General features: G+C 38.1%; 1 protein-coding gene across 2 annotated transcripts; it reads left to right on the top strand.

Moving 5' to 3' along the window:
• The first annotated feature begins 48 nt into the window (after positions 1–48).
• TRAPPC11 (trafficking protein particle complex subunit 11) lies at positions 49–24,066 on the top strand. Of its 2 annotated transcripts, XM_014880486.2 has the most exons (29): positions 49–467; positions 1,429–1,598; positions 2,019–2,089; positions 2,858–2,972; positions 6,026–6,125; positions 6,856–6,929; positions 7,154–7,250; positions 8,045–8,178; positions 8,498–8,645; positions 9,096–9,189; positions 9,540–9,619; positions 9,717–9,795; positions 9,876–9,930; positions 11,009–11,154; positions 12,201–12,262; positions 12,365–12,497; positions 13,077–13,207; positions 13,719–13,874; positions 14,374–14,561; positions 14,767–14,915; positions 16,479–16,600; positions 17,277–17,396; positions 17,749–17,814; positions 17,914–18,070; positions 19,637–19,745; positions 19,993–20,084; positions 20,963–21,096; positions 21,473–21,640; positions 23,105–24,066. In XM_014880486.2, exons 1-29 carry the CDS (start codon positions 261–263, stop codon positions 23,147–23,149), a joined length of 3,402 nt encoding a protein of 1,133 aa, XP_014735972.1. In that variant the 5' UTR covers positions 49–260; the 3' UTR covers positions 23,150–24,066. The 2 variants fall into 2 exon arrangements, 1 of the variants encoding a protein (XP_014735972.1); XR_015803113.1 differs by lacking the exons at positions 20,963–21,096; positions 21,473–21,640; positions 23,105–24,066 and having other exon boundaries at positions 19,648–19,745; positions 19,993–20,009.
• The last annotated feature ends 3,837 nt before the right edge of the window (positions 24,067–27,903 follow it).

The following is a 27,903-nucleotide window of genomic DNA, read 5'->3' as shown; positions in this document are numbered from 1 at the left end:
CTGGTCCGAGGGCTTGAGCGGTGGCGCCGATTGGTCCCTCCTGCTGCCCTTCTGACGCTGCCCGGCGCTCGCTTCCTGAGGCGGCGGCCCGCCCGTGCCGCCTCCCGTGACCTGCGGCCGCTCCCAGCTGGCCCTTCCCGGCTCCATCCCGCCGCAGTGAGCGGCGTTACGGGGAGCACGGGCCCGGGACAGCGGGGCGCTCTTGTGGCCGGCCTAGGCCGCCCTCCCGCTGCCTCGCAGGCCGCCGTCCCGGGCGCAGGATGACTCCTCCGACTCACTGGGACTTCCCGGTGGAGCTGTGCTGCCGGCCCATGGCGTTCGTCACGCTCACCGGCCTGGACGTGGTGTACAACGCCGTGCACCGCGCCGTGTGGGACGCCTTCTGCGCCAACCGCAGAGCCGACCGCGTCCCCATCTCCTTCAAAGTGCTGCCCGGCGACCACGAGTACCCCAAGTGCCGGACGAAGGTAGCGAGCAGCGCCGGCCCCGGCCGCGCCCCGTCCTGGCGGTGTCCCAGCCCGCTGCCCCAGCAGCAGGAGCCGCCGGCGGCCCCGGGAGCGGGGATGCGGGACCTGGTGGCTCCCTGCGGGAAGGGCTGTGCTTCGGTCTGCCTGGGGTGCAGCCGGCTGGCACCGCGCTCTGCCGGACCTCGGCCGCCTCTTCCCCCGATGCAGGAGGGGAAGGGTGGGAGCTTCAGGTCAGGGAGATTGTGAGGGCGAAGGGGAAGCCGAGGGCGTTGTGATGGAGCGCTGTGAGTGCATAGGAAACCTAGGGGTGCCTTAGGTCATGAGCCAGAAGCAGAGAAAGCCTGTATGGTTTACTTTTTAAAGTATTTGTTACTCTTCTACATAGCATTAAGGTACCTTGTAAAATCTGAGCTTAAATAAAACTCAAAATTTAACTTTGGAGAAACTAGATGCTTAATGTATTCTGAAAGAAAACCCTAGCCTAACATATAAAGCTATTTTTTACAAAACGTTTAACTGAGTGAAACACAGTAGAAGGAACATCTCTGCTTTGCAATGGCAGCTTAAGAAGCAATGTCAATGAGTTCAACTGTTAGAAGACTACATAATTCGTGGTGCTGGCAAAGACAAGGAATCTAAACTGGCGTGTCCTTGCACTGTTTTCAACCGAGCCTAGTATTTCATAGCAGTGTATGAGACATGCTCCTGAACTTGACCCCCTTCTCTAGTCTTCCTGGAATCTGTTGTTTCTTGCTGCTTAGTATCTCAGACTTCAGGCCCTGGTGCCTGAGCTATTGAGGGATATGGTTTAATAGGAAGTAAAGACTTGAGAGGAGCAACGTTAAAAGGAAAGATGGCAAACTTATTAAGTGACAAGAATGTAGCAGCTATGCCCTTTTTCCTGCTAGAAATGTTTGTAAATGGATTTTGTAATCTGCTTCAATATCCTCAATATTTTCAGAGGACATCCTATGAGTGGTATATTCCAAAAGGAATCCTGAAGACTGGTTGGATGAACAAACACCTGAATTTGGTTCCAGCACTTGTGGTGGTATTCTATGAACTAGACTGGGATGAGCCACAGTGGAAGGAAAAACAGTTGGAGTGTGCTACTCGAGTTGAAATTGTCAGGTAGATTTTTTTTCACTTGGTTCATAGTGTACTGCAAACCAATATAAGTGTAAATTTCAGAATCAGTTTGCCTTGTAGAATATATGATTTTTTTTTTTCTTAAGCATAAATTAAGGGGAACTTGAACTTTGCTTTTTAATATATAACTCACAGTAAAGAACTTTTTTAGTGGTTTATCTGTAAAAGTTACTTAAGTAAAAACAGCCCCTGAAATTTTACTTCTAAACTCAATGCAATTGTTCTGTCCCAATAGAGGGAAGACAGCATTTTCTGAGTGACAGAGCATATTGTGCTGTTTGGCTTTTTCACCTTTGTAGTATTCTTCCAGTGCTTCCATCTAGACTGAAATCTTATTTTGTTCTGGTTATTCAGAAATAAGAAGTGAAGCCTTGACACTGTGCTATGTTGTCTTTATTTTAGGCAAAGTTTGCAGGGAAGAAATACCAAAGTTGCTGTCGTTTTGATTCAGAAAAAAACGCCATTGCCTCCAGGTACTTGAAAACTCTATGCAATCTCATTTTTCAGAAGGCCTAGTGGATTGAGCTGACTTTGATTTGTCACATTATCTGTGGTTCTTCATCTGGTGTCATCTGCATGCATTAAGTGCACTGTGACTGTAGGAAGGATAAACAGAGCATGATACTGTGTCAGAGATGGTTTATATGGTAATACATCTGACCTGCCTTCTTGTAAGCAAGTTGTATTTTAAACATTGCTTGAGATCAGGAAAGCTGGTAAAAGCATTGAGAACTTAGAGGAAGGGTATTTGATACCTGCAGAGGTCTTTTGTCTTAACTTGATTTTAATCAATAAAATTTTGGAGCCACGTGGAACTGTGAAATGTGATACACTTTAACTTTACATTTCTGTAGAGCTACAGCTTCCTTTCTGGTGTCTGGCAAACCATTTTTTGTTTTTTGCTCTACCTGCTATATGTGTTTGTCTTTCATGGGTACTATTGTATTTCTCAAGACACAGGATATTTAATTCTGTCAGAGATGAAAACTTACATCATACTTGTAATTTTTTGCCAAAAACTGCTAGAAAGTTTCTGCAATGTGTCCTGCTGGATGAGGCACATAGTACTCTGAAAGAAGTAAGAAAGAATGTGCTCTTGGTTTTATCTTTATTAGATTTTTCAATATTGTTTAGACCTTTTGGTCTACCTAAGGTTCATAACCTGACCTTTAAGCTTTTAGAACTAGTTTGACATTGCAGCACCACATACCATTTACTTGTGCTTTCCTTGACTTTGCTAGGGGAAGATGTTATTGCATCAGAGAGGGCCGCAGCTCTGTGTAATGCTTGTGACCTTTCTGGAAAATCTCTCTTTGTACTTCCACACACTGATCATCTTGTTGGCTATATTATTAGGTAAGTGACTGTGAACCCCTGTCTTGCTCTGTTTGCTCACCGTGCATTGGCTTACACAGCACCTGCTGGCAGCAGATGGTGTACACTTGTCTCGAAGGGGAAGAAGGACCTGCACACAAGAGTTAGCAGAGCTTACTGAAGGGGCTTTAAACTAGACTTAAAGTGAGAAAGGAATAAAACGAGTTTCACTAAAATTGAACCTGAGGTCAGCATGCCAGTGTTGGACTATTAGTGTGCTAGCAAGAGTCTTCATTCTGCTGGCTCAGTGGAGGTAGTGGATGGAAATCCATGCAGTGCTGTGTCCAGTTCTGGGCACCTCGGTGCAAGAAAGATGTTGAGGTGCTAAAGTGTGTCCAGAGAAGGGCAACAGAGCTCTTGAAGGGTCTGGAGCAAGAGCCTTATGAGGAGTAGCTGAGGGAGATGGGGGTCTTTAGTCTGGAGAAAGGGAGGCTTGGGGAAGACCTTATTGCTCTCTACAACTCTCTGAAAGGAGGCTGTAGTGGAGTACAGTTTGGTTTCTTCCCCAGGGCTTCCCCCTCAAGCCATAGAATGAGAAGAAATGGCATAAGTTGCATCAGGGGAGATTTAGATTGGGTATTAGGAAAAATTCTTCACCAGAGGGGTTATCAAGCATTGGAACTGGCTGCCTAGGGAACAGGTTGAGTTGCCATTTAAGGTGTATTTAAAAGACACGTAGATGGTGTGCTTAGGGACAGTAGATGGGCTTAGTGGTGGATTTGGTGACAGTTGCATTTGATGATCTGAAAGGTCTTTTCCAATCTAAACAACACTGTGATTCTAACGGAGAATTTGAGAGGTCATAGGTTGAGATGAATATGTGGCACACTCACCTGTTTGCTGGAATTCTTCAGGTTATTCTGATGAATTCCACGCAATTTCATGTGGGGTTGAGTAATGACAGTCAGAGATGTTGCTTTTAAAGAAATATTATTAGATATCCCGAGATGTTCCCCAGGTAGAGGTAAAGTCGGTTTTTCTAATTCTGCAGTGGTGTTAGCCCTGCTGGTTCTAAATGATTTTCCATACAAATATGTTTTTAGGTTTAACTCTTAACAGGCTTTTGGTTTTTCCCCCTTCTCCTTCCTGGCCATGTAGTTCTCAATTTCTGTTTACACCAAGTTATTGAGATTGTCATGGGTTCAGGTTCTTCAAAAGAGCAGAGCAGTTGTTAGTTGCTGTAAAGCTGCTTATTGTAAAGGCACATCAGTCTCAAAAGACAAAGAGTCCCAAGTGTTAAAGTCTGTGCTAAAAGCTTTCGGCATAAAGTCCTGATTAGAAGTAGAAGCAGCTTCTGGTGCAAGGTCCCGAGGAGGCCAAAGTTGCAGCCGCAGCTCCTGTCTTCTTCTGGGCAATGATGATGGTGGTGAGGAGGAAGGGAGAGAGAGAGTGTGTCTCCCCAGTTCTTATTTACAATTCTTATTTACAAATAACCCAGTGACCTAACAACACGAATCTGAAGCATTTCTTCTAAACCCATTAGAATTCTAGTTCTATAATACAGAAGTTTACACCTGGCTTGCGCATGTAGCCTATCTGTTCTATCTGAAGAATGTAAGCAATATTCTTATTATACTTTTATTATGTCTAGAACTATGTTTTTGAGTTCTCATTGGAGCTTGTTTTTTACACTAGAGTCTTAAGGCTTTTGTGCCCTTTTAGACACTTAAAATATTTTTGCTTACTTAAAACTAAGATTTTTACTTCTACTTCATATCTATGCAACTTAATAATATTTCTACTTACTTAAAACTAAAGCTTATGCAACACAGACATGAAGTAGAAGTGTAATATACTTGAATTTCTCTAAAGGTTTTTAATTTAACTCCTGTATTCTGTTCTCTCTCTGAGGAACTCAGGCCTGTTTTTACGCTCCAACACTTAAGTGACATCTATCTGGTTGCAAATATTATGTCTTTGTCATTTTATAAACTTGTGCTTTCTGTTTTGATATTTACATGGACTACAACTTCAAATAAATTAGGAAGGCCTTTCAAAAGTGGATTGCGGAATGGTAGACACTTATATGTATCTCTAAAAAGAAGGGCTCAAACTAAAGCAAATTATGTTTTACTATAATTAGTTTTAATTTTTCCATATGCTCTCAGGGAGAGTAGGGGGTCACAGTCCGAGGCTCTTTTTCACCCTCATATTTATATATAAAGAGTATAATTCTCAACATAAATTAATGTTGTTATTGTATCCATGCTGTTCCCAAACTGCCACTGGAATTGATCAAAATAAAGTAACCATTACTTTTAGCTTTTTTTTTTTGGTGCTAAATTGAGATTATAATAACATAACTGGTACTTCAGCCTTTATTTCCTGCATGTGTCAGTGCTATTGCATGTATTCCTCTCCTGGATTCTGATCTTGTTCTAGTTGATTTTACTCCTTACAGCTTGATCATACAACATATGCTCCTTAGAGCCTCCTCAGTCCCATATTGCTTTTGGTGTTCTTGTCCTCTTTGTCCTCTCCCCCTGTGAGTTCCTTGGGCTATTTCTCTTGCAGACAAGTTTCACTGTGACCTCTGCAACTGACGTAGCTGTTGATGTTTGGACAGAATGATGAAACCTAGTCTGTACCCTCATAATTTTATTTACTGCTATTTTTTCCTTCCCACTCCTTCCCCCAGAGTCCAGCAAATAGGATGCTGTTCAGATGTATTCTGTGAGCTTCAGCAGGGTTTTCTTGTTTTGACTATGGAGCATCTCTCAACTTTCTATTACCTTGCAAAATCAGAATAGCTTATCCTGAGACTATTTTAAATTAAATGCTAGAGTTTGTTATATGAGAAGTTAGTATATAAAGCTCTCAAACTTGTGTTCTATTTATTACTACCCCTTTTGTGTAAGGTTTTTGTCTGCAGACTCCTACCCTGTGTGATAATGTGAAGAGGAGTTTAGTAATGCCACAAGGCCCTTTGCCAGCACTAAAATGAACATGATTAAAAGTAACTTATTTTGAAGAACTTCAAAATTTCTTTGTATGTGGGAGAAACTTTGTGAAACTTATGAGCAACTTTGTTGCAGGTTGGAAAATGCTTTCTATGAGCACGCGCAGACTTACTATTATACAGAAATAAGGAGAGTTAAATCTCATAAGGAGTTCTTGAACAAAACCACTCATCAGGTAACGTTACCCTATTTTTTAAATACTGTGCATGTTATATTGCATGTTAAAACATGAAAATAAGGGTTTGTTGCTTAAATGTTTTTATTCCCCCCTTCCAATTTGAGATGTCCTCTCAGTATAGGAAGTAAATCTGGTTCTATTTTCTGCATTTTAAACTTTTATTTTGATTGAGTTTGTCCTTTTATTTATCTTTCTCATCTTCCTTAGAAGAGCTGCAGGGAAAATTAAGTTCTCAGGTTAAAAAAAGAAAAACTTCTTACTTATCTACATAGTTTAACCTATTTGAGTTAAGTGTCTTAAGTCGTGGGATGTGCTTCCCTTAGATATTTTGTACTCAGAGTTGCACTTGATTTCAGTTTTTAACTTTTGCTTTTCAAATCCACTTAGACACATTATGTTCTGTTGGGATTGCCAGCTTTGCTCTCTTAGAAGCTGGAATCCGAGTGGTGAGCTCCAAACCACAGTCAGCTGTGTTGGCATAGAGATTTCGGGGTGTTACAAAGCCTCTCCCTTGTGCCAGGGTAACAGGCTTTGAATAGATTAAATCTATTGAAAGATCACTGCTGCGTCATGATGGCAGACAGCTATTAGGAAACAGTTGCATGGTCAGTTTTTCCAGTCGAGTGCTGTATTATGTAAACCTCTGAAGTTACCACCTGTATCTCTCTGTAGGTAAAAAGGTATGGTTGGATGTTTGTGAATGATGTACATTGGTTGTGTTTTGCAGCTTTTATTTGTTAGACACCAATTCAAAATAGCCTTCTTCAGTGAGCTGAAACAGGATACACAGAATGCTCTCAAGTAAGACTCATGTTATCTTCCCCCACCCTCTCTACCCCAAATTCTGCTAAGCCATAAACTGTGACAAATGTTTTCCTGAATGCAAAATTGTTTAAGCATGTATGTAAGGGGCAAGTTCTTCACTGGAAAGAATGCTCTGATTGGAAGGCTGTTTTTCACTGTTGGCAGTCCTGTTCTAGAACTTCATTATCATGTGTGATTTAACTCTAAATATTCCTGCTTAGGAATTACAGAACTGCATATAATCTTGTGCATGAATTGAGGGCTCATGAAACAAACATGTTGGAAATCAAGACCATGGCAGGATTTATAAATTACAAGGTAACAACTGTACTTCTAGTCTTTGACAAATGTTACTTAAAAGAAAAAAGTTGATGCACCTTTAATGGGGAAAGGTTGTAAAGTTCAGTTTTATATTGCTTTTACAGAGATGGATTAGAAAGAGTTATCATTAGAACATCAATTATGCTCAGACTAGCAGAGACTTCTGAATTCCACACAAAAGAAAGATCCTTAGCAGAGGTTTGGGATTATCTTGAAGGATTTGAGTTCATTTCAGATGCACTCTTCTGAAAGACTAGACTCTAACTCTCACTCTGTGTAGAGAAGATGAACACCAGGGCTGCTTGTTCCTAGAATATTTTTGTCTTCTTGCAAAGCTTAGGCCAATATGGTTCAGTTACTGCTTGTTAGGGGGAAGAAAGTAACTCTCTAAGAATCAGTCCATACTTTTGTGGTATTTTGAGGACTTTTAGGTAAAGCAAAACTATCCCACCACTTGCAAGAATCTTGGAGTTGTATTCCATTAAATTTCATTTATGGACTGCAGTCTTCAAAATAATAGTCTTTCTAGAGGCTCTGAAGTTCTCTGTTATATTTGGCAGTGAGTTATGCATTCTTCCATTGATGTCTTGGGCAAGAACAGGATGATAAATAGTAGTAGATGAAATAGAGAACCATATGGTTTCAGGTGTAATACATTATGGTTTACATCTGCTTTTCTTTGTTTTTTATGCAATTTTTGCCCTTCAGAAATATGTAAAATTAGTTGGGGGAGTGGCAGGGTTTAGTGTTAATCCTTAGCAACCTAACAGTGTTTTTTTATCTTTTCCTAGATCTGTCGCCTCTGTTTTCAACATAATACTCCACTGGATGCTATTGCACAGTTCAGGAAGCATATTGACCTATGCAAGAAAAAAATAGGAAGTGCAGAACTGGCTTTTGAGCATGCTGCCTGGATGTCTAAACAGTATGTTTTTGCTTACTAGGGTTTTAGATAAACAGTGAATTTCAAAAGGTTTACTTGTCTAGACAGGGTACAAAATCTTAGTTCTATATCAAAGAGATACACAAAAACATAACATAAACTGTTGTTCTGTTTTACACCAGTCATTGACTAATTTTCTCTTTGAATGAACAGAGTGTGAACAAATGCAGCCATATAACTTAGATGCAAAAGTTCAGAAAAATATCATCTGTCTTGGGTAACCAGAACTTTTATTTGTAGGATACCGTTCAGTTCATATTGCTGTTCTGTAAATAATCTTGGCCATAATTTTTTTTTACAGGTTTCAGGCTTTTGGTGACTTGTTTGATGAAGCAATCAAGCTGGGATTGACAGCAATTCAAACTCAGAATCCAGGTTTCTATTACCAGCAGGCAGCCTACTATGCACAGGAACGGAAACAACTAGCAAGTATGCTTTGTAACCATGATGTAAGTTGGGAGGGGAAAATACTCTGTAATTAACCAGATAATGAATTTGCTAATGTAGTCTTAAATGGAAGTGGAACAATCTGTAATGTGTGTAAATGAAATCCAAGGAAAGGATATGTGTCTTTGTGATGCTTGTTAACGTTACATGTATTCTTTACGTATGGAAAAGGTTGCCCCAGAACAAATGCATTAGTATTTATTTATTTAGAAATAATTCTGACATGTTTTAAATTTTTTTTAAAATATACTTTTACATCTCTGGATATTTGAAAACTCACTTTGTTTTTCCAGTATATTTATAGGTGCACTGTATCTGGTGACATACAGGAAGCAGAGAAACAAGAGCATTAATACTAGGATATGGGGGGATATTGTTTTAGTATTTTTCTAACCCTTGCCTGGCAGAAAATGGAATAGGAACCCTTCTAATTACTATATTTGAATTTACAGCCCTCTGTGACATATCCCAATCCGGATCCCCTGGAAACGCAAACTGGAGTGCTTGACTTCTATGGGCAAAGACCATGGCGGCAAGGAATATTGAGTATGTTTCTCTACTGCTACAGAAATATAAGCTTGAAGCCTTATTTGAGATCAGATTAGAAAAGGACTAATTTCTCATAACACACACACTTCAAGTGTTAAAAGATGCAGTATAAGGACTAGATGGTTTTACTGTATTTTGCTGATTTGGGGTAGATTCTTGAAAACAAGGAGAAAGATAGTTGTGTTCTAGAACTTCCTTTCTAGGGAGATATAGCTGCCTGTGAGGTAAAAGAATGTGTGATTGTGTTTGAGCTGAAGCTTGTATTGCATATTGCTCATGGTCTAAATTGTTCCCTTTGAGTCTGGACAGAATTCCAGTTTCATGGATTGTTTCATTGTCTTATGCAGGCTTTGATCTTTCCGATCCTGAAAAGGAGAAGATGGGGATTTTATCCCTACAGTTAAAAGAGAGAAATGTTCTTCACTCGGTAAGTTTTATTCTTTAAAAAAAAAAAAATCTTTTTTTTTTAATATGACCCTAATATTTTCATATATAATAATATCAGTAATGGTTTTATCTGCTAGGAGCTAATAATCACTTTGCTGAGTAATGCTGTCGCACAGTTCAAGAAATACAAATGTCCAAGAATGAAAAGTCATTTGAGTGAGTATAGATAATCAGATGCATTTTTAAAATTTAATTTGAAAAGGCTTTCAGTAGTGATGTGGATTTTTTTTTTCCAGTGGTTCAAATGGGAGAAGAATATTACTATGCTAAAGATTATGCCAAAGCTTTGAAGTGAGTATCATTCATGATTGCTTCTTTCCATGCTATCTTCTCACTAAGACCCCATGTCTTACTGCTATGGAATAATGTTGGAAGCCTATATGAGATGCTCCTTTTTTCTGGCTGTGATTGATGCACAATCTGTTGAGTCTGCAAACCCTGCTTGCATTAAAGAAAGTAAACCAGATGAGTCAGTTATTAGAGTGTAAAAACTTCCTGCTCTGACCTCTTGTGGGAATTTGCCGTATTGGGCAAATATGATCTATTTCTGGCTCACTGAGTGCTGTCTGTCTGTCTCTCTTGTTTGAAGTAGAAGAGATGTATTCACTTGTTAGTAGCTGACTGGGCTTTACATGGAAGAGAGGATAGGCTAGGATAAGCAGATCAATTTGTGTCAAGCCTGATTGTTCTATGAACAAGATTTTTTTTTTTTTTAATGTTAGGTAGATTTCTCTGAAGTAGGCAGAAATTCTTGTCTTAAATAGTTGAGAAGAGTTTAAAAAAATCATTTCTCTGCTTTGCTAGTAGCAGCAGACAGTGGTCAGTATTAGGAACATATTAAGATGTGTGGTTTTGCCTGATAAAGATTGATGCATATGTTGTGGACCTTTGAAACCCTTGAGGAGAGATAGGAAGGGGATAGGAAGTAGGAGAGAAAAGAAGCATCTTGGCTTAAGGAACATTAAATTTCTTCAGTTTGGAAGGGGACTTTATTGTGGGGGTTTAATTTGTTTTTCTAAATACTTGCTGCATATTCAATAGTAAGGCATATTTTTAATGCAATATTGTACTAAGGCACTTCCGTTCAGTTGCTGCTTTGCTAGTTCTTTATGTGAAGATAGATGAGTTTTCTTGTTGTTCTCTTGTGAAAATTTTTCTAGCTTGAAATACAAAATTCAGAGAATAAATGTTTCTTTATCATAGTCTCATGCTGTTTTCGATAAATCATGGCCTTGTATAAACAGGAGACTTTAATCTAGCATTTTGTATTAGTGAAGATTAATTTTGTATTAATGATACCAAATAAATGCAAGCTTCAAAAAATATCGGTGAGCATAACTTTTTTCCTCTCAACTTTGCTGTGTTGCAGGCTCTTGGACTATGTTATGTGTGAATATCGCAGCGAAGGATGGTGGACCCTCCTCACTTCCATATTGACAACAGCACTCAAATGTTCATATCTGATGGCCCAGCTGAAAAATTATATAACATACTCTTTAGAACTACTGGGCAGAGGTATTCTTCCGTGAATATTTTGAAATATGACAAATCATTGTCAGACACAGTGCTTACAGTACTTCAGATTATTTGACTACAAAATAACTGCACTTGTGCTGGATTTTTACTACCCTATATGCTACATAGGGAGTTGTCTTTCTCTTCAGTTATAAAAGTCATTGTATTCAAATAGACTGTGTCAGGATATCTGAGACACAGAGCTTCATTTGAGACTGTTCAAAATGTAACAGGAACTTCCTGAGCTTTGGGATGGGAAAAAACTGTAGTATAGCTAAAAGAGAAAAACATTTTTCCTAGTAACAAACTAACACGATTTTTCTGGACATGAATATCCCAAATATGCTTCTCCCAGACTCTTTATGGAACTCTGCTGATGAAATATGTATGCAGGATGTTTTAGGGAAATAATGTGGCATAGAGTGGCTCCACAGTAACAATGCAAGCACTCTGGTCCATGTAATGCCTGCTCCTTGTCATGGTAGAAATAATCCTTTTGGGCCCTAAATTGCTAATACCACAATTAGGGCAGGTGTGGTAAAAATGGGTTGCATCTTCTTAGAGCTAGCTTGGCTACTCTGTTTTGTATTGAAGAAGAGAAAACAATGCAAAGCCACCTTTCTTCAAGAAAAGAATGCTTATTTTAAGTAGTCCTTGTTTTATCCTGTCACCTTCTGTAGCTGGTTTTTTTTTTTTCTAGTATTATATGAGCTGGCCTCTTTGCATGTTCCAGCCCTGTCTATGCTTTCTTCTATTTTTAAATATAAACAACAAGGAGGTATAAGCATTATTTTTCTGAGGCTTTGCTCCAATAAATTACAAAATGCTTGTCTAATAAAAAAATATTTTACTTGTTTTCAGTGAAAGTAAGAGGAAACATTTTAAATGGGAATTCCTTCGTTACTGGTAGATGGATGTTAGAACTTTTTTTTCCTCTGGAATGTGTTATTTGAAAGATGCAATCTGTGGGAAAGATTAACTATTAAGTTAAAAAAAAAGTAGAGACCCTTGCTTCTGTCTTATAATATTTTTGTTCTCTTTATTAGCATCTACTCTTAAAGAAGATCAGAAATCTCGAATAGAAAAAAATCTCATAAAAGTTCTGATGGTAAGTAGTAGAACTGTTATTACCCTTTTAAATAATCCTAAGAGTGATCACTGTCTAGTAACTTTCTTTTCTTGTTCTTTGTAATCCTTTGCCTGCATACAGAATGAAAGTCCTGATCCTGAACCTGATTGTGATACTGCTGCTGTGAAAGCATCACAGAAATTGTGGGCTGACCGTGTTTCCTTGGCAGGCAGTAATATTTTTACAATAGAAGTCCAAGATTTTATACCATTTGGTAAGTAAAAAACCAAATTTAAATGATAAATTTGGATGTAGTTATACCTTGAAAATAACTAATTCGGATGAAAATATGAAGGGTGTATAAAAACTAAAAACAGTGTTCTAGCCTTGCTCTGTTCTGTGTCTAAATAAGAAATAATGAAAGAAGTCAGTGATTCCTTATTCCTGATATGGATTACTAAAGACTTCCCTGCTTTGTGAATGACTTCTGACATTCTGGTGTGCTTTGAAGTAGGATTCTGAGGAAAGAGGGCAGAATGTGTGCAGGGTAATACTTGCCATTGAAAAGGGACATGAGTGACATCCAAGTGTAAGGACTGTCTATTTTCTGCTGGACATCTGTATCTCCTCTCCTGTGCAAAGGTTTTGGCCAAGTGCTGAAAAGTGGCTTTCTGTGACAGTGTTAGTAGCCAAAAATGTCCACTTGTAAAACAGAGTTGTAAGAGTATACACAGAACAATTCTTGCCACAATCATTTCAGGAGTGTGATTCTGGAATTTAATGTTATAGTTTGTTTAATACCTATTTCTTGTTTCTTTTTTCTTTTACTTTTTCTTTTCTTTTTTAATTCCAGTACAGTGCAAAGCAAAATTTCTCGCTCCTAGTTTTCATGTTGATGTTCCTGTGCAGTTTGACGTATATTTGAGAGCTGATTGTCCTCATCCTATCAGGTTTTCTAAGCTCTGCATCAGTTTCAGTAATCAGGTACCTGTGTTCTAACTATCTCTGACCTAGTGATAGAAACTGATAATAAGAATGGAATAACATTTTATTGGTTTAAAACATTAAAAAAAATCAAAAGTTTTTTCCAAAAATTATGTTTTTACTTAAGCTGAAATATTTTTGGGTTTTTAATGCATTATCTATTGCTTTTGACAAGTATATTGATACTGGAATAAGACTCTGAAATGCAGTTTGATTAGTTAATCTGTCATATCTGGATTTTTTTATGAAGCTTGCTAAAGTTTCAGAAGGATCTTTTTAATGTCTTATTTCTTCTGATTCCTGAAGTTATAGTAATATAATGGATATCTTGTGTCAGAGAATTACAATGTAATTACTTGCTAGTCTAACTTTGATATTGTGTAAAGTGGGATAAACCCATACAGTTTAATCCAGTAACACAGAGCCTTAATATTTGCTATATTGCCATTACTCTCTAAAGATGTCTTCTGTCTGAATGCATCAACTTTTTTTACCCACTCCTCCATTGTAGGATTACAACCAATACTGTGTTATAGAAGAAGCCTATCAGAAAAGTGATATTCTAGAGCAGTCATCACAAGGAACAATGTGCTTAGTGCCTGGCAAAACAAGAAAGTTCTCTTTCAAATTTGTTGCAAAAACTGAAGATGTAGGGAAGAAGATTGAGGTTTGTCCATTTGTTTTGTACCCACCCTTCTTTACTGTTAAGTACAATGAACTCAGACTACAATGTGCCCATAATCTGGCACCAGTTAAAAAGTCACTTGCAGTTCTGAATGTCTGAATTCTTGAAACTGAGTATCAAAAGTGAGTGAAATTATTGACAATGACAAAACACAAAGAAAACCACAAAAATTGAAGAATTGTTTCAAGACGTTTTAAAACTTTTTTTTAAAAAAATATGTGCAATATTTAAAAAGTGAGCTGTGGTATAGTAGTATGGGAGGGTAGGAAATTGCAGCACTGCTTGCACCTGAACATGGATACTTTTTCCACTGCTGCTTCATTAAATGAAGTCTTGGGGTGGTAAGGTCCTCAGTCTCCAAGCTGTGAGAAGCTTTTTGATGGTACATGTGTTTATTTTGTCTGTGTATGTTGGGAAACTATATTCCTACAATAGGTGGTCAGAAGACTCACCAATAGGTGTTTAAATTTGTGTCTGTCAGATCACTTCTGTGGATTTGATCCTGGGAAGTGAATCTGGCCGCTGTGTGATTCTGAACTGGCGAGGAGGAGGGGGAGATGCTTCCTCATCTCAAGAAGCACTGCAGGCAGCACGGTCCTTCAAGCGAAGACCGAAGCTTGCAGACAATGAAGTGCACTGGGACACTTTGACTATTCAGGCAAGCACCATGTGAGTAACTGGGGTTCCACACTGGTCTCTTTTTATTGAGTTGTCCCCATCATGTTGTTTTTCAGGAGTCTCACATCTCTTAGTTTAATAGGCCACCAGTTGTGGGAACTTTCTTAAAACTGCAGGGTTCTTTAGCCTCCTTTAAACAAGGCTTAGAAGCAAGTTATTTAAGAAAGATACAATAACTGAGTCTTTTCTCTTAAAGGATTATTTCTAGAGTGCCGAACATTTCTGTTCAACTCCGTCATGAGCCTCCTGCCCTGACTAATGAAATGTATTGTCTGATTGTGACAGTCCAGTCACATGAGGAGACAGTGGCCAAAGATGTCAAGCTTACAGCAGGTTTAAAGCCAGGTATTTGGGATTATTTTCTTTCAATCCAGCAGTATCATAATTTTTGTGGATGCTATGCAGAGAAATATAGTAAAATGTTTTCTCGCAGTAGTTAAAAGCCAAACCAGAGTGAAAGTTGGGAATGATGAAATGCCAGTGGTAAGAACAACAGCGAACAGACTCATTCAATTATGATTATTTTAACCACTGCTTATCTGTGGTGCTTACATGGATATTTTCAGAATATAAATATTTACAAGTTTGAAAGAAAACGTGAAAGGTTTTGTATTCCTTTCAAACTTTTTATTCAGTATGCTTGTAACTGAATTTTTCTTTTCTCCCAGCAGTGATCTTTTTCTTGCTGAGCTTAGAGCACTAGACAATGCTAGTTAAATGTTTTCTAAGTATATACTTTGTGGGTTTTCTCTCACACCCGCCCTGGTTTTTTTGTTTTCCCTGCCCTAGACAATGTGATTTGGTTTTTAAACCACTTGGAATTTGGGGAACAATGGAGCACTGAAGCAGTATTTCTTAGAAAGCAAAGGAAAAAATGAAAATATTGTATGTCTAAGTCCTAGTTTTCGGTATGTGGATACTGTTGACAGTTTTCAGTGTGTGAAGCACAAATGTTATACTCAGTATGCCTCTTTGTACCAATTATCCTGAAAGGCAAAAATATTTTTAAGCCACTAGCATATAAGACGACATATGTTCTGTGTATTCTGAAATAGAACCTTATTTTCTATAGAGTTATACGATTCATTAAAGTCAGTGGAGTGTTCTTGAAACTTGTTTAATTGGATATTTGGGCTTGGCTCCTGAAGCAGTGTTTAATACGTGGTCTTTGTTTTTCTTAATTTTTTTTCCTTGCTTGATCTAATTTCTTTAACATGGAATATGCAAGGTCAGTGTGGGTTTGCTGATTGCATTAAAAGAACAATTGAAATCTGACATTTCATTTATAGGGAAGGTGATGTATTTTCCACACTTGTAGCTCTTTGGCAAGATGTGGCTTGTTTGCTTTGAAAATTATCCCATGTAATTGCAGTAATGCCATTATTCTAGTTAAGCTCTGACCGAAGAATGGTGTCATTTAACATCTATACATTTCTTTTTATGTATTTTTAACACTGACTTGAAAGAAAAGTTTTTAAAATATGTGAAATCATTAAACCATGTTCTTGAAAACAAAAGAATCGTAGAACAGTGAAACTTCCTTTCTACTTCATTATATAGTGTTAAGAAAAACTTGGATCACATAATCCTGTTGTGTTACATAGATGGTAGGGAACATCTAGATATGATTTCTGATTTTTGAGATTTTTTTTTTCTTGGCTCGAAGAAATGAAACAATAAACTTGCAAGGGTGCAAACGCTTCAACTTGGAAAATTTTGAGATGCTGTCAAATCTTCTGCTAGTACTTTTGAAAGATTCACTCAAAAAAATGGACTGTGTTAACTCCTCATGCATTGTTTTTCGAGGTTTTTTTTGTTTTGTTTTGTTTTGTTTTTCACTTTTAGTTATTGTTTTTTTGCTTTAGTGATGCAAGCCTGCGTGGATATGAACACTGTGTTTAATCCTAGGGCAAGATGCCAACCTGACTCAGAAAACTCAGGTGACTCTTCATGGAACAGATGCATGTGATGACTCTTTTCCTGCACTGCTTCCTGATATCCCTGTGGGAGACTTGCAACCAGGGGAAAAGGTCAAGGCTTAAAATCTTACTTCTATATCCCACTCAAGAAAATAGGGACCAACTAATAAAAGACTCTCTTAGATGGACTTCAGTTTACTTTCTGATATCTGAACCAATAAGTTAAATACTTATGGCATATTTTGCCTACTGTTTACATGTAGTTTAGTTGTTTAGTATTCTTTTAATGAGATCACCTTTTGGACTAAATTGGAGAATAATAAGGTATGTTCTGGGTTTGATGATACAGCTGGGAGATATGAAATAAGGAGGCTGATTTAAACTGCTGATGAAATGCACTGCTTAATGGACAGTGGATAATAGTCAGCAAGTGTGATTCAAGATGATAGAGGATCAAATATGCACTAAACTGGAGCTGTGACTAGTAAGTTAGGAGTTGGTTATATCATATGTTACAAGGTTATGTTTCTTTTTTTGTATTGTTAAGTAACAGACAAGCATCTGGAACAAACAAATCCAGTGAAGCAGCTGGAGTTGTGCTGCTCTGGTTAGAATCATTCACTGCATGATCTAGATTGTGCATTACAGGAGATACATTATGGTCAAAATAATGCCCATTCTACTGTTGCCCTGTTAGACCAAGTCAGATGATTAATAACTGTCGGACAGCTCTAGGCCTAATTAATGTAGTTTACATATAGCTCATAGACTCTCCTTTATTTTGCAGCTAGAAAAACCAATATACATCCGTTGTGGAACAGTTGGTACAAGAATGTTTCTGTTTTACATTTCTTACTTAATCAACACTGTTGTTGAGGGAAAAGAAATCCTCTGCAGGTGTCACCGGGTAGGTTTTAAAGATTTGCATTTTATACAGATAAATTTGTGAATTACAAGAAATATTCTAAAAGCTGTAATTGTGAGAATCTTAGAACCCTTTCCAGGAGATAGAATAAATGCTAAATCAGCGTGGTAGCCCATTTTAGCATAAGCAGTTCCATAATTATTAGCAGAATAAAAGTTTTCTGTATTTATTTGTAAATATCTTTAAAGATACATTCTTCTCCGGGGAGTACTTGGTTAAAATAATGATTAAAAGTAACTTTACATTAATAATCTATGACATCAATAGCCAGGCCTTAAGCTGAATATAACTTTTTTTACCTCTCTTCTTCCCATCCCTTTCCTTGCCTCTAAAGGATGAAACTGTGACCATAGACACAGTGTTTCCGTTTGATGTTGCTGTCAAATTTGTCTCCACAAAGGTATGTCTTTGAAAAGTTGTTCATATATTGGAATCACAGCACTTTGGAGTCACAGCCTGTTTAGTTAGAAATAGTCAGAGCTTGTGTGTGTCTTGGCAGCTGGAGCACTTGGACAGAGTGTTTGCAGATATACCATTTTTACTGATGACGGACATCCTGAGTGCGTCTCCTTGGCCTCTCACTATTGTAACAAGCCAGCTACAGCTGTCAGCTTCCATGACCCCAGTAGATCAACTGGAATCTTATGTGGAGAATGGTAAGTTTTCTTAAGAGTATGTTCTCTATCAGGAGCATACTCTTTGCATAAATTGGTAGTAATAAGGGAGGACACTTTAAAAAGTTTTTGCTTATTGAACTGTAAGTAGAAGAAAGCTGCTTAGTACTCTAGTTGCTTGCCCAACTTGGACAGCAGGATGCTTTAAAATGTAGTTCTGTTTCACTAGGTCAACTAAATAGACTTGGGTGATGGATGGTTAACAAAATTCTAAATATAATAGACAGGACACAAAGCACCTGAAGTGCAACTTCTTAGATGGCCATATGGAAAGATACTCAATATTTCCAGTGTTTCTAAGCCATTCTGGAATGCGAACACTTTATCACATGATAGAGGCAGTATCCAAAGGCCAGTGATCCATATCCATGTTTGCAGTCACAAAACTGAAAAATTTGCAGCTAGAAAGGTTAGGCTATAAAGAACAACCAGTAGTGACAATCTTTTTTTTAATATTACCACAGTTTAGTAACTTACTACTTACATTTTTAAAAGTTATCTTGAACATTTCAGCCATTAAAACTTCAAGGTGTTAGTGTTAAAGTTACATAAGTGGAGTACTTAAAAGTAGAGCTGATCCAAAATCTTCCAACAAAACATTGTCCTTATATTTGTGACATCAGAGATGTGAATTACGTGTTCTATCAAAACTTTGGATCCAGTGAGGTATTCTGGGTGGCTGCCTAACTGTGGTGCAGATGCCCCTCATGTAATCAAGGACTTGCAAGGCTCTACTTGCTCTGTTGATTCAAGGGTTGCCTGGCAAAAAGCAGTTATTTTCCAAGTCCTTTAGTCTTCAAACTATGATATTTCATCTTCAGCTCTGGCATCTTGTGCTTCGTGGCTTCTGGTTGATGCTCCTAAACAGTTAAGTGCCAGGACATATGAACCCTGAAGATATCAACCGTCCAGTTGTCCAGCTTTTGGTTGATGGGGTTTTTTAAAATATTAATGATAAATTTTGAAAGACTGAAACCTATTTTCTTAGTACTTTTTTTAAATCACTGTCTACATGAAAAGGCACTATTTTTAAGTTTATTTGAGTTGAGAAAAAACAAAAGAAGAAAAATGATAACTCATTTTCATTGAAAGGCCAGTAGATTTTTCTTATATTCCTTCTCTTCCCCAGTTCTCGTCCGTTGGAGAGGGAGAGAGGATGTGTCCATGTTCATTTTAATTTTCAAGCATCAGAGGCATCTTATGCTGATGTCTTAGAATCTGCTGTAGAAGTGTAGCATTTGAATTGGCATTATTTTGCTTTTTGTGTGTATTTATGAAGTCTAAATTTGCAATGACTCATTCTGTATGTACATTAAAGATATTGTAATGCTGTTCAGAAAGTAAAGTGACATGCATTTGTGTATGCCACCTTTTCATGTATTGGATTACTTCCCAATCTATTGGATTTATATGTTTTGTAGGTATACTTTGCAAAGCACTTCAAAGGCCTTTCTGGCTGAATGCTTGTGTTTGTGTCACATTGCATTTCTAGACTTGGTGGCTTAGGCTGTTATTATGCTTTGATGTTAAACAAAATCTTGCTGATAGTTGTTTTACAGACAGGTGAGAGTGCCAGTGAGTGCTTTTGCCTTCGATGTCCTCCAGTTACTAATGCTAGTGGAGTGGCAACTGGATGTTATGTAATCTCCTGGAAGAGGTAAGCATCTCTTGGCCTTGATGAGGAGAGGAAATAAGCTGATTTATTTTTAGGAACAATAGTGAATTTTTGGATTTGGGGTTGAGAGTGGGGAGGAATGCAAAAAACAAACAAAAAAGTTTTGCATTTTCCAGTAACAAGCACTGTCTAGACTTTTTACTACTAATTACTACTTAGTTTGTATACTTACTTGATATTTTATGTAGTGTAGTATTCAACATGGTCTGCATTTGACTTTTTTCTGCAGAAGTTCTCCTGTGGAAAGTGTACCTGTTGTTAACACAGTCATCACTCTACCACATGTGATTGTAGAGAGCATTCCCCTCCATGTTAATGCAGGTAATATTAATTTGGCAACGTGCATGTCCCAATTAGAATTTTTAAGACTGCCAAGATTTTTACAGCACTCAGAGCTTCAATTTACTGTAGCAAAATACAGAAAAGTGATGCTGAATATTATGGAGCTAGAGAAAGAACTGCCTCAAGGCTTGCTCTTCTTTCCCACTTGAAGGGAAGAGGAGGTAGGTAGTTACACAAATGTGTTCTCCTAAAAGCTGTCAGTGGAGCTGACATAATAGTCGACCTATGTTATGTGGCAGCACAGAGACTGGAGTTACCTCTGCTGATGTTGCCTTCCCAGTAGGTTTCTCTAGATGCCTATGGCAACAGTTGTTCCATCCACCCACATTATGGGTGCATCCCAGGAAGAAACAGACTGGAAATCTGGACATGCTTGTTAGCAGGTGAAATGTTTCTCTTCTAGCACTTCACCTGCACAAGAACAGAGGGGGATTGAAATGCCCACCAAACACACACAATTTCAATGCTTTCCTCAGCTTGATTTCATTTGTACTGAGATTCTTCCATTATCCTCCTATCCTGTTACACTTCAAAGGAGCTTCCTGACAATATTTGATTAGATTTTGGTAAGCTGAAAATAGTCAGCAGCAATGGAAGTTATTTCCTAGTTAGTATTCTTGGGCAGTATTAGCAACTGGGAGATTTATAACTAGATGTTGAAACATGGTACTGAAAAACTGTAGTGGTGTTCTGTTGTTTAATCTGTTTCTTAAAAAACTTGTCAGAAGTGCTTTAGATGCCTAGTTCTTGTATCTTTTTATCTTAACTTTTCACTGCTTTTTGCAATAGACTTTTTTTTTTTTAATGGAATTTGAAGGTGTGTTTTGTATTTGAAATTACTTACTTTCTTTCCAAAGATCTGCCATCATTTGGTCGAGTCCGAGAGTCTTTACCTGTCAGGTATCACCTGCAAAACAAGACCAATTTAGTCCAGGATGTGGAGGTGTCTGTGGAACCCAGTGATGCCTTCATGTTCTCTGGCCTTAAACAGGTACAGAATTGTCACGTCCACTGATCCTGCTGGTTTATCTGGTGAAGAATACATTGATTAGACTTACACTGATGTACAGAGAGGACAAACTCATTTTTTTAGATGTTTAAAGTATGGTAAATTCTCTCTGGAAGAATATATGAATGCAGACTCCATTTTAAAAAGGGCTAGATGGAATCCTGTCTAGGAGCTGTTTGTCATGTTTTTTATGGGTAACATGGTGTTTTGGTATAGAAGCAATAGTTTAACTAGAATTCGAAATTAGTTTTATTCTTTCCAGCTTCAGAAAGTAACCAGTGCATAAATAGAAAGTAAACAGAGCTTTTGGACACAGAACTTACCTACAGTTGTGGCTTTCTTTTCTTCCTTTTTTAAGATCCGACTAAGAATCCTTCCTGGCTCGCAGCAGGAAATGTTATATAACTTCTATCCTCTGATGGCTGGGTATCAGCAGTTACCTTCTCTTCATGTTAACCTGATGCGATTCCCAAACTTCACCAATCAGTTGCTCAGACGTTTCATACCGACACACATTTTTGTAAAGGTAAGGCTGTGAGGATTGATTTGTGTTTAAAGGCTCCCCTTGGGGCTGCTCAGATTCTGCAGACAACCACCCCAACTGTGTTCAAAGCTGTGTCTCTCTAAGCAGACTAAAATGTCCAGCTTGTAACAGGGTTACTTGCTTTGAAAAATCTTGTGTTGTGCATTGGTGTGGTCAGCCAAAATCTTTAGGAAATCTGTTTCAATGCAGTATGTATTTGGTTACCACTAGATGAATGAACTGAATGTGCTTGTCATGTTCCTGTTCTGTTCCATGTCTCACTCTGTAAAATAAGTTTTAAAATAGCCTCTATTTTGAGTGTAGTAGAGGGAGCTAAATAATCAAATACTTTTAATACCGTAATTCATAACACTTCTGAAAAAAGTGTGAGCAACCCATATGACTAGGTTCAGAGACACTGTAGCATCCCACACCTCCCTAAATAACTTCTAAAAACACATTGTCAGTGACTCAGTCTAGATTTTTTTTTCATTATTAGTGTAACTCTGAAGATCGTTCAATCATGTCATGAAAAACAGATCTTTTGAATTCTTAAGAATAATTTAAATCCATTTGCCCTAAACTGTGCTTTCTCATTCCACTGCTGCTGTCTCCAGAATATTTTGTTCACTTTTTATTCAGATTCTTAACAAGCAAGGAGCCCAAAGACTTGTTTATATGATTTGAGATGGACTTGTTCAGACATCCGTAATCGTGTTTCTAGGAAATGGGCCTGGCGTTATTTCAATTTTGTTTTAACCAAAAGAGATAGGCAGAACTTTTTGGGTATGCTGGCAGTCACTGGCTCTTCAAGATTGGTTGTCAGAGTCTTCTCCTAAGTAAATAGAAGAGGCATGTTTTCTCAAAAGCATGGTGTTCATAAAACTCCTGTGGACTCTCAAGCTTCAGAGTTGTTTGCTTTTGTTTTGGAATTGTCAGAACCTCGGAAAACCTTATTGTAAGGATGCCTTTTCTTCTTTAAAACTTCTTCCTTGCTCTCTTCTATCTCCAGTGATGCTGCTTAAAATTTCTGTCAGTCTAATTTCTGTTTTACACACTGTGATAATTATCAGCTTTCTGTACTGCAGTGATGCTCAGCTCTGATCAGCCAGGTGTTGTGCTAAGCTGTGCAGATGTGTGTAGAGAAGACATTTAACAAGGCAGTTGAGGAGCTGAGGCCTCTACCAAGTTCTCAAGGGGCAAACTGAAATTCCAGTTGGATGTCCTCTATGTTTGTGCCGCTATTGGACACCTTTAGAAGTAGGATAAGCTTAATGCTACACTTGGGTACCAGAGCTACATTGACAGCAGAGTGCATTGCAGAGTTGGTTTCCTAGTAGTCTGTCTTTTCTGTCTGGGTGTGGGTTTTTTGGTTGGGTTTGGGTTTTTTGAGGGGAGTTTGTTTGGTGGCTTGTTTTGTTTTGGTTTGTTTTTTTTTTTTAATTCTCTGTCTTTATTTTCTTAAAGCCTCAGGGTCGTCAAGCAGATGACAACTCGATTGCAGCTGCGTAATTTTGAGACCTGGACCTCTGCACTAAAGGAAATGGGATCTTGCACAGAATATGTAAAGCTCACTTTGGAAACATGGCTTTGATCAAACCATAAGAATTTAATTTTATTTTGAAATTACAACTCTTAGCAGAACTAACGTTTAAAAAAACCTAGTGTTTCATAGACGTTCTTTAAGGAATAAACATGTGGGGAAATCTTTATTTAATGGGAGCATTCTTTTGAATTAATTTTGAATGTCAAACTCAAAGTATTATTGAGGCATATTAAATGTCTTGAATATTTAAGTGAAGAAATGCTAATTCATTTGACCAAACCTGAAAGATGTTTTCACAGTTAACAGTTTAAGTGCAAAGTTTGTATTTACTATTAGAGATTTACAACATTGAAAATGATCATTTTTTACAGAAGTTTGTCCTGTGCCATTGTGTTGAAAACAGCAGGTTGTGCAGTAGCACTGTAGATTACAAATGGTTACATAGTACTGTTGCAATTGAGTGGCTTACAAGTCCTTTAAAACCACAACTTTAAAAAGGCACTATTTCTTCTGGGTAAGCCATACATCCAATTTTGAATTCAGCAGCTAGTCTAAAGAACAGAGATTCAGTCATACCAGTTGGACTATCGAACCTGGAGCTGATGTGGTTTGGGATTACTTTTACACATACAGTTTCCAGATTAAAGACATGTCTTGATAGTCTCCTGCTGTGTGAACTTTAAAAATAGACATCCTACTGTTGTACAGCTCTGGATGAACTGGTGTGTAAAGTACAGTAAAATATGTATATATAAAAAACTACATTGTGAAAATTTGCCTTGTTTAACTTTCTAAATAATTACATTTTGATTGCTTGGGAAATACCTTATTTATTGTCAAAGTGAAGTTCTAATAAACTGCTTGTGACAGAGTACTTCTGAAACTGGCCCTTACTGCATTGCTTTCATTTTTTTTGTAACTCCGATCTCACTTGTGGATTGATGCATCCATCTATGGCACTAAAGTCCAAAATAACAGCTGTGAAACTTGAAGGAAAGCATGAGTAAAGTCCTGAAAAAATGTGTGAGGATATACTGTTTTTCCATGGAGTGCACAGCTAGTTGTATTATGAGGGTTTTTCCGATGTATAGGTGGGGATAAGAAGAAAACTGACAAACTGTGCTGGGAAGAACAATTTAATCTTCCTTGTTCTTTGCTTAAATGTACTGAACTAAGTGGCAGTCATGGAATAGCTATCTTACCCTTTTCTCTTTTTTTTTTTTTTTTCCCTAAGAGTGGAAAATGTATTTCTTTTCCAGATATTTTTTTCTCTTAAGTAGCCACTCAGGTTGCAGCAATGCTGGCACCTCTTATTACTGCTTCTTAAAAGACATGTTGATGCAAGTAGTGTAAGTGTTTGGTGGAGAATTGGGTGCCTTCCCCCACCCCCAAAACAGTCTTAACAGTGGTTTTTATCCCTTTGAGAAAGGAGATGGCATAAAATATTTTCATGGTTACAATGTTGAAGTCTTAAGGGAATTGTGTAAATACATTCCTATTTAAAATTATGAGTAGTAAGAATAATATGGAGATACAGAAATGCGGGCATATCCCACACCATGGAAAAAGCTTGCTACTTTGCCATAGTTGCAATTCCTGTTCTTTCATTCACAAAGGGGATCTTTTCTTGTTTTGTATCTTACTATAGCTGTAAACACTACAAAGCAAATATTTTTGTGCTAATTGTCTCTAAAGTGCTAGGCACACCTTTTATGCTATGTAAATGACTGATGTGAATGAAAACATGCAGCAAGCAGGAACCACCTTGTTAAAAATGCTCGAGAAGTGATTAATGATGACTGTTTCTGACTCATAAGATTCTAATGCTGAGGGGAATGTTTGTGATTCATAACACGAATCCCTTTGGAAGTCTTAAGGAGATACACTAAAATATATGTGAATATAAGTACAATTTTTTTTTATTTACTGTATTTTGATGAGCACCATTCACACTTCAATGTATACTACATAAATATAGTCTATTTTAATTGGATCTAATTAAGTATAGAAAAGAGAAGCTACTTATAGACTAGTTTAAAAATAGCTTTCAGAGAAAAAGGTTGAGATGAACATGTTGAAACTGCTACTGAGCTGAAGACCTAGCCCTAGTACTGTTGTTTCCTCCCCTTTTATTCTACTTGGTGCATAACAGGGGGAGAGCTTGACCCATGTCACTGCTTGGGAGGGGAAGAACATTTCCCATCATCTCTGATCTGGCCTACAGCAAAGTCTGTAGAGAGTCTGCAAAGTCTGGAGTGGAGAAAGTACTCTGTTCCTTCTTCATTGCTTCCAACCATGAAACTCTAGTTATAGGAAGTTAAAGAAAAGTGAAGGTTTAAAAGGAAGATTTTAATCTTAGATTAATTTTTAGAGTCTTGCATGAAGTAGTCTCAGATTGTTGATTTATAGAGGAGTTTGAGGTTTTACCAGCTTCCTTTTTGCATGTCCTAATGTGCAAGTTATTTCTCTTCATGCTTTCTCTGTCTTCACCTGTGAGATTGGAAGCCCCTTGGGAGTAAGAATACTTTTGCTAGGACCCTCCTTCAGGCTAGAGGTTACTGTGTCTAAAGTAGTAAGAAGAAAAAAAAATCTCAAAAGCATCTCTTGCCTTAAACTTTCTCTGCTTCATTTTTTAAAAACCATGACCTCCTGTTCCTTCATGTCTTTTCAGGGAAGAAGTTAGGCTAAAAGAGAGCAACATGGGTATCTTACACCAAAGTACCTTCTCAGTCCTCCTTCAGGGATGGTTTTGACAAGAGGTTTCTAGGGCTGAGAGGAGGAGTTTCTGCTGCATTCCAAGGATTAGGCATGCTACCTGGTTAACTGAAGTGGAAGATAGGGAACTGGGCAGGACTTGTGGCTGTGTTTAGCTCTCAGATTCAGGATGCTCATGCAGAGTGCTTTGCATCTCTCAGCTTTTAGTATATCAGATGTGCCCTGACAGACATTTGGCTTAATGGGCTACTGAGACAGCTCCTGATCACCAAGTAGCTTTGTCCCATTGCCCTGCCGCACTGGGTTGTAAATAGTTCATGATTATAACTCTTCTTACCTCACCAGGAATGTGGTTGTTGAATAGCTGTAAAGTGAATTGTGTTGTCAATAAAAAGTTGTGTATATCCCAATTAATCATTGTGCTTAAAGAAAGTGCAGAGAATAAGTGTATAATGTGTAAAATAATTTCAGGGAGTAGTTTCTTTAGAGCTCTCTGCAGGGATTGTTCTAGGCACTGTAGTCTGATAGAACTAGATAAGGGGAAGAGTAGTTTCATCTGCTTTGAGGTTTCTGCTGGAGTAAACCCTAGAGATGAAGAAACCTTGTAGAAGTATTAAATACCACCTAGAACCCGTTTAATCATACTAAATTTGAGGGCTAGCATGTAGCTGGGTTACATCTGTCTGCTTGTAAAAATCCACAGAGCTGACTTCAGACAACATGGATACAGACTCATCCTGACTTAACGCAAGGTGCTCAAAACTTACCCCAACTGTTCTCTACTTTTGGGTGTCAGCAATCTTTTCTACTGGCAAGAGTGTCGTCCATGCAGAATGTAACTCACTGCCTTTCCCCTTGCTGCCAGAGAGGGCTCAACAGGAGTGAGCTTACTGGTTTTCAAGAAAATTATTTGAAGGTTCCCTTCACATTCAGGCAGAGACCTTCCTGCTTCCTTGCTTACCTATGCAAATAGATGCTGGCTTCCAGAGGGCACTGGGGCCTTCTGTTTGATGTCTGTATGTTACTGTATTTCTTGACACATTTTTCTCAGAAAGTTCAGCAAATTTCCTCTGGAATTAACTCTGATTTCTGCACTTAGTCAGGGAACTAACTGGTCTCTACCTTACCAGGGCCCCAGAACTCTGAGGCTAGAATGTCCTTGGCACCTTGAATGCCAGTCATGCTTTAGCTTTCTGCTTGTTCAGGGCAAAAGTACTCCTGGGAAAATCCTTACTTTCTTCTACAGCAGATTGTGTTGGAACCTCCTGTGAGATAGTGCCCGTGTATTTCCGTGATTAAAGCCTTCCATGAGATAGTCCCCTCAGCCTCGGACTAGGAGTGAATACTGCTTGGCATTGTCCCATGTGGGAACATGAATATTCACCCTTTTGCTGTAGAAATACCTAGGCATGGTGCAGGGCTCAGGGAAGTTTCCAGTCTTCATACAGCTCTGAGACTTGTCTTTGTTTACCCCACAGAGGGTGATGGATGCTGTGACTGTGCAGTGCAGCAGGATGAGGTATGTAAACAGCAGCCTTTGTGAAGCTCAGTTTTAATTTGGGGTAGGTAAGGAATAAATATTGCAAATAATAATAGGAATGAATAAGATTTTAGGCAACCAGAACTCTGCATGTCTCAGTGTTTTTCTGCCAAAGAAATGGCAAGTGTTGGAGAAGTGAACCCACGCGTTTTATGTATTTGAATAAAAGTTTAAAATATCCCAAAGATTTATTCAAGACAATATTAATTCCCTCACATGAACAAAATGTAAATGTTTTATTCTAGTTATTTTCAAGAAAATTATGTCAAATTTTCCATGGCAGACCTCTGTATAATTTGCAGAGGAACAGGTTACTGTGCAAAGGCAATCACGTTTGTATGGTCATTCTCGTAGGATGTGTTGTATCAAAGCAAAACTATGTTAACTATATTCATGTTGGTTACTCTCATCTCAATTTGCTAGTGGGATAGGTAGATCTGAGAGTCAGAAATGTATCCCTGGAAA

The sequence above is a fragment of the Sturnus vulgaris genome, chromosome 4 (genome assembly GCF_052056855.1).
Source record: "Sturnus vulgaris isolate bStuVul1 chromosome 4, bStuVul1.hap1, whole genome shotgun sequence".
Lineage (NCBI taxonomy): Eukaryota > Metazoa > Chordata > Aves > Passeriformes > Sturnidae > Sturnus > Sturnus vulgaris.
The sequence above is the reverse complement of the archived record's forward strand: the minus strand, read 5'-3'. Positions and strand labels throughout refer to the sequence as shown.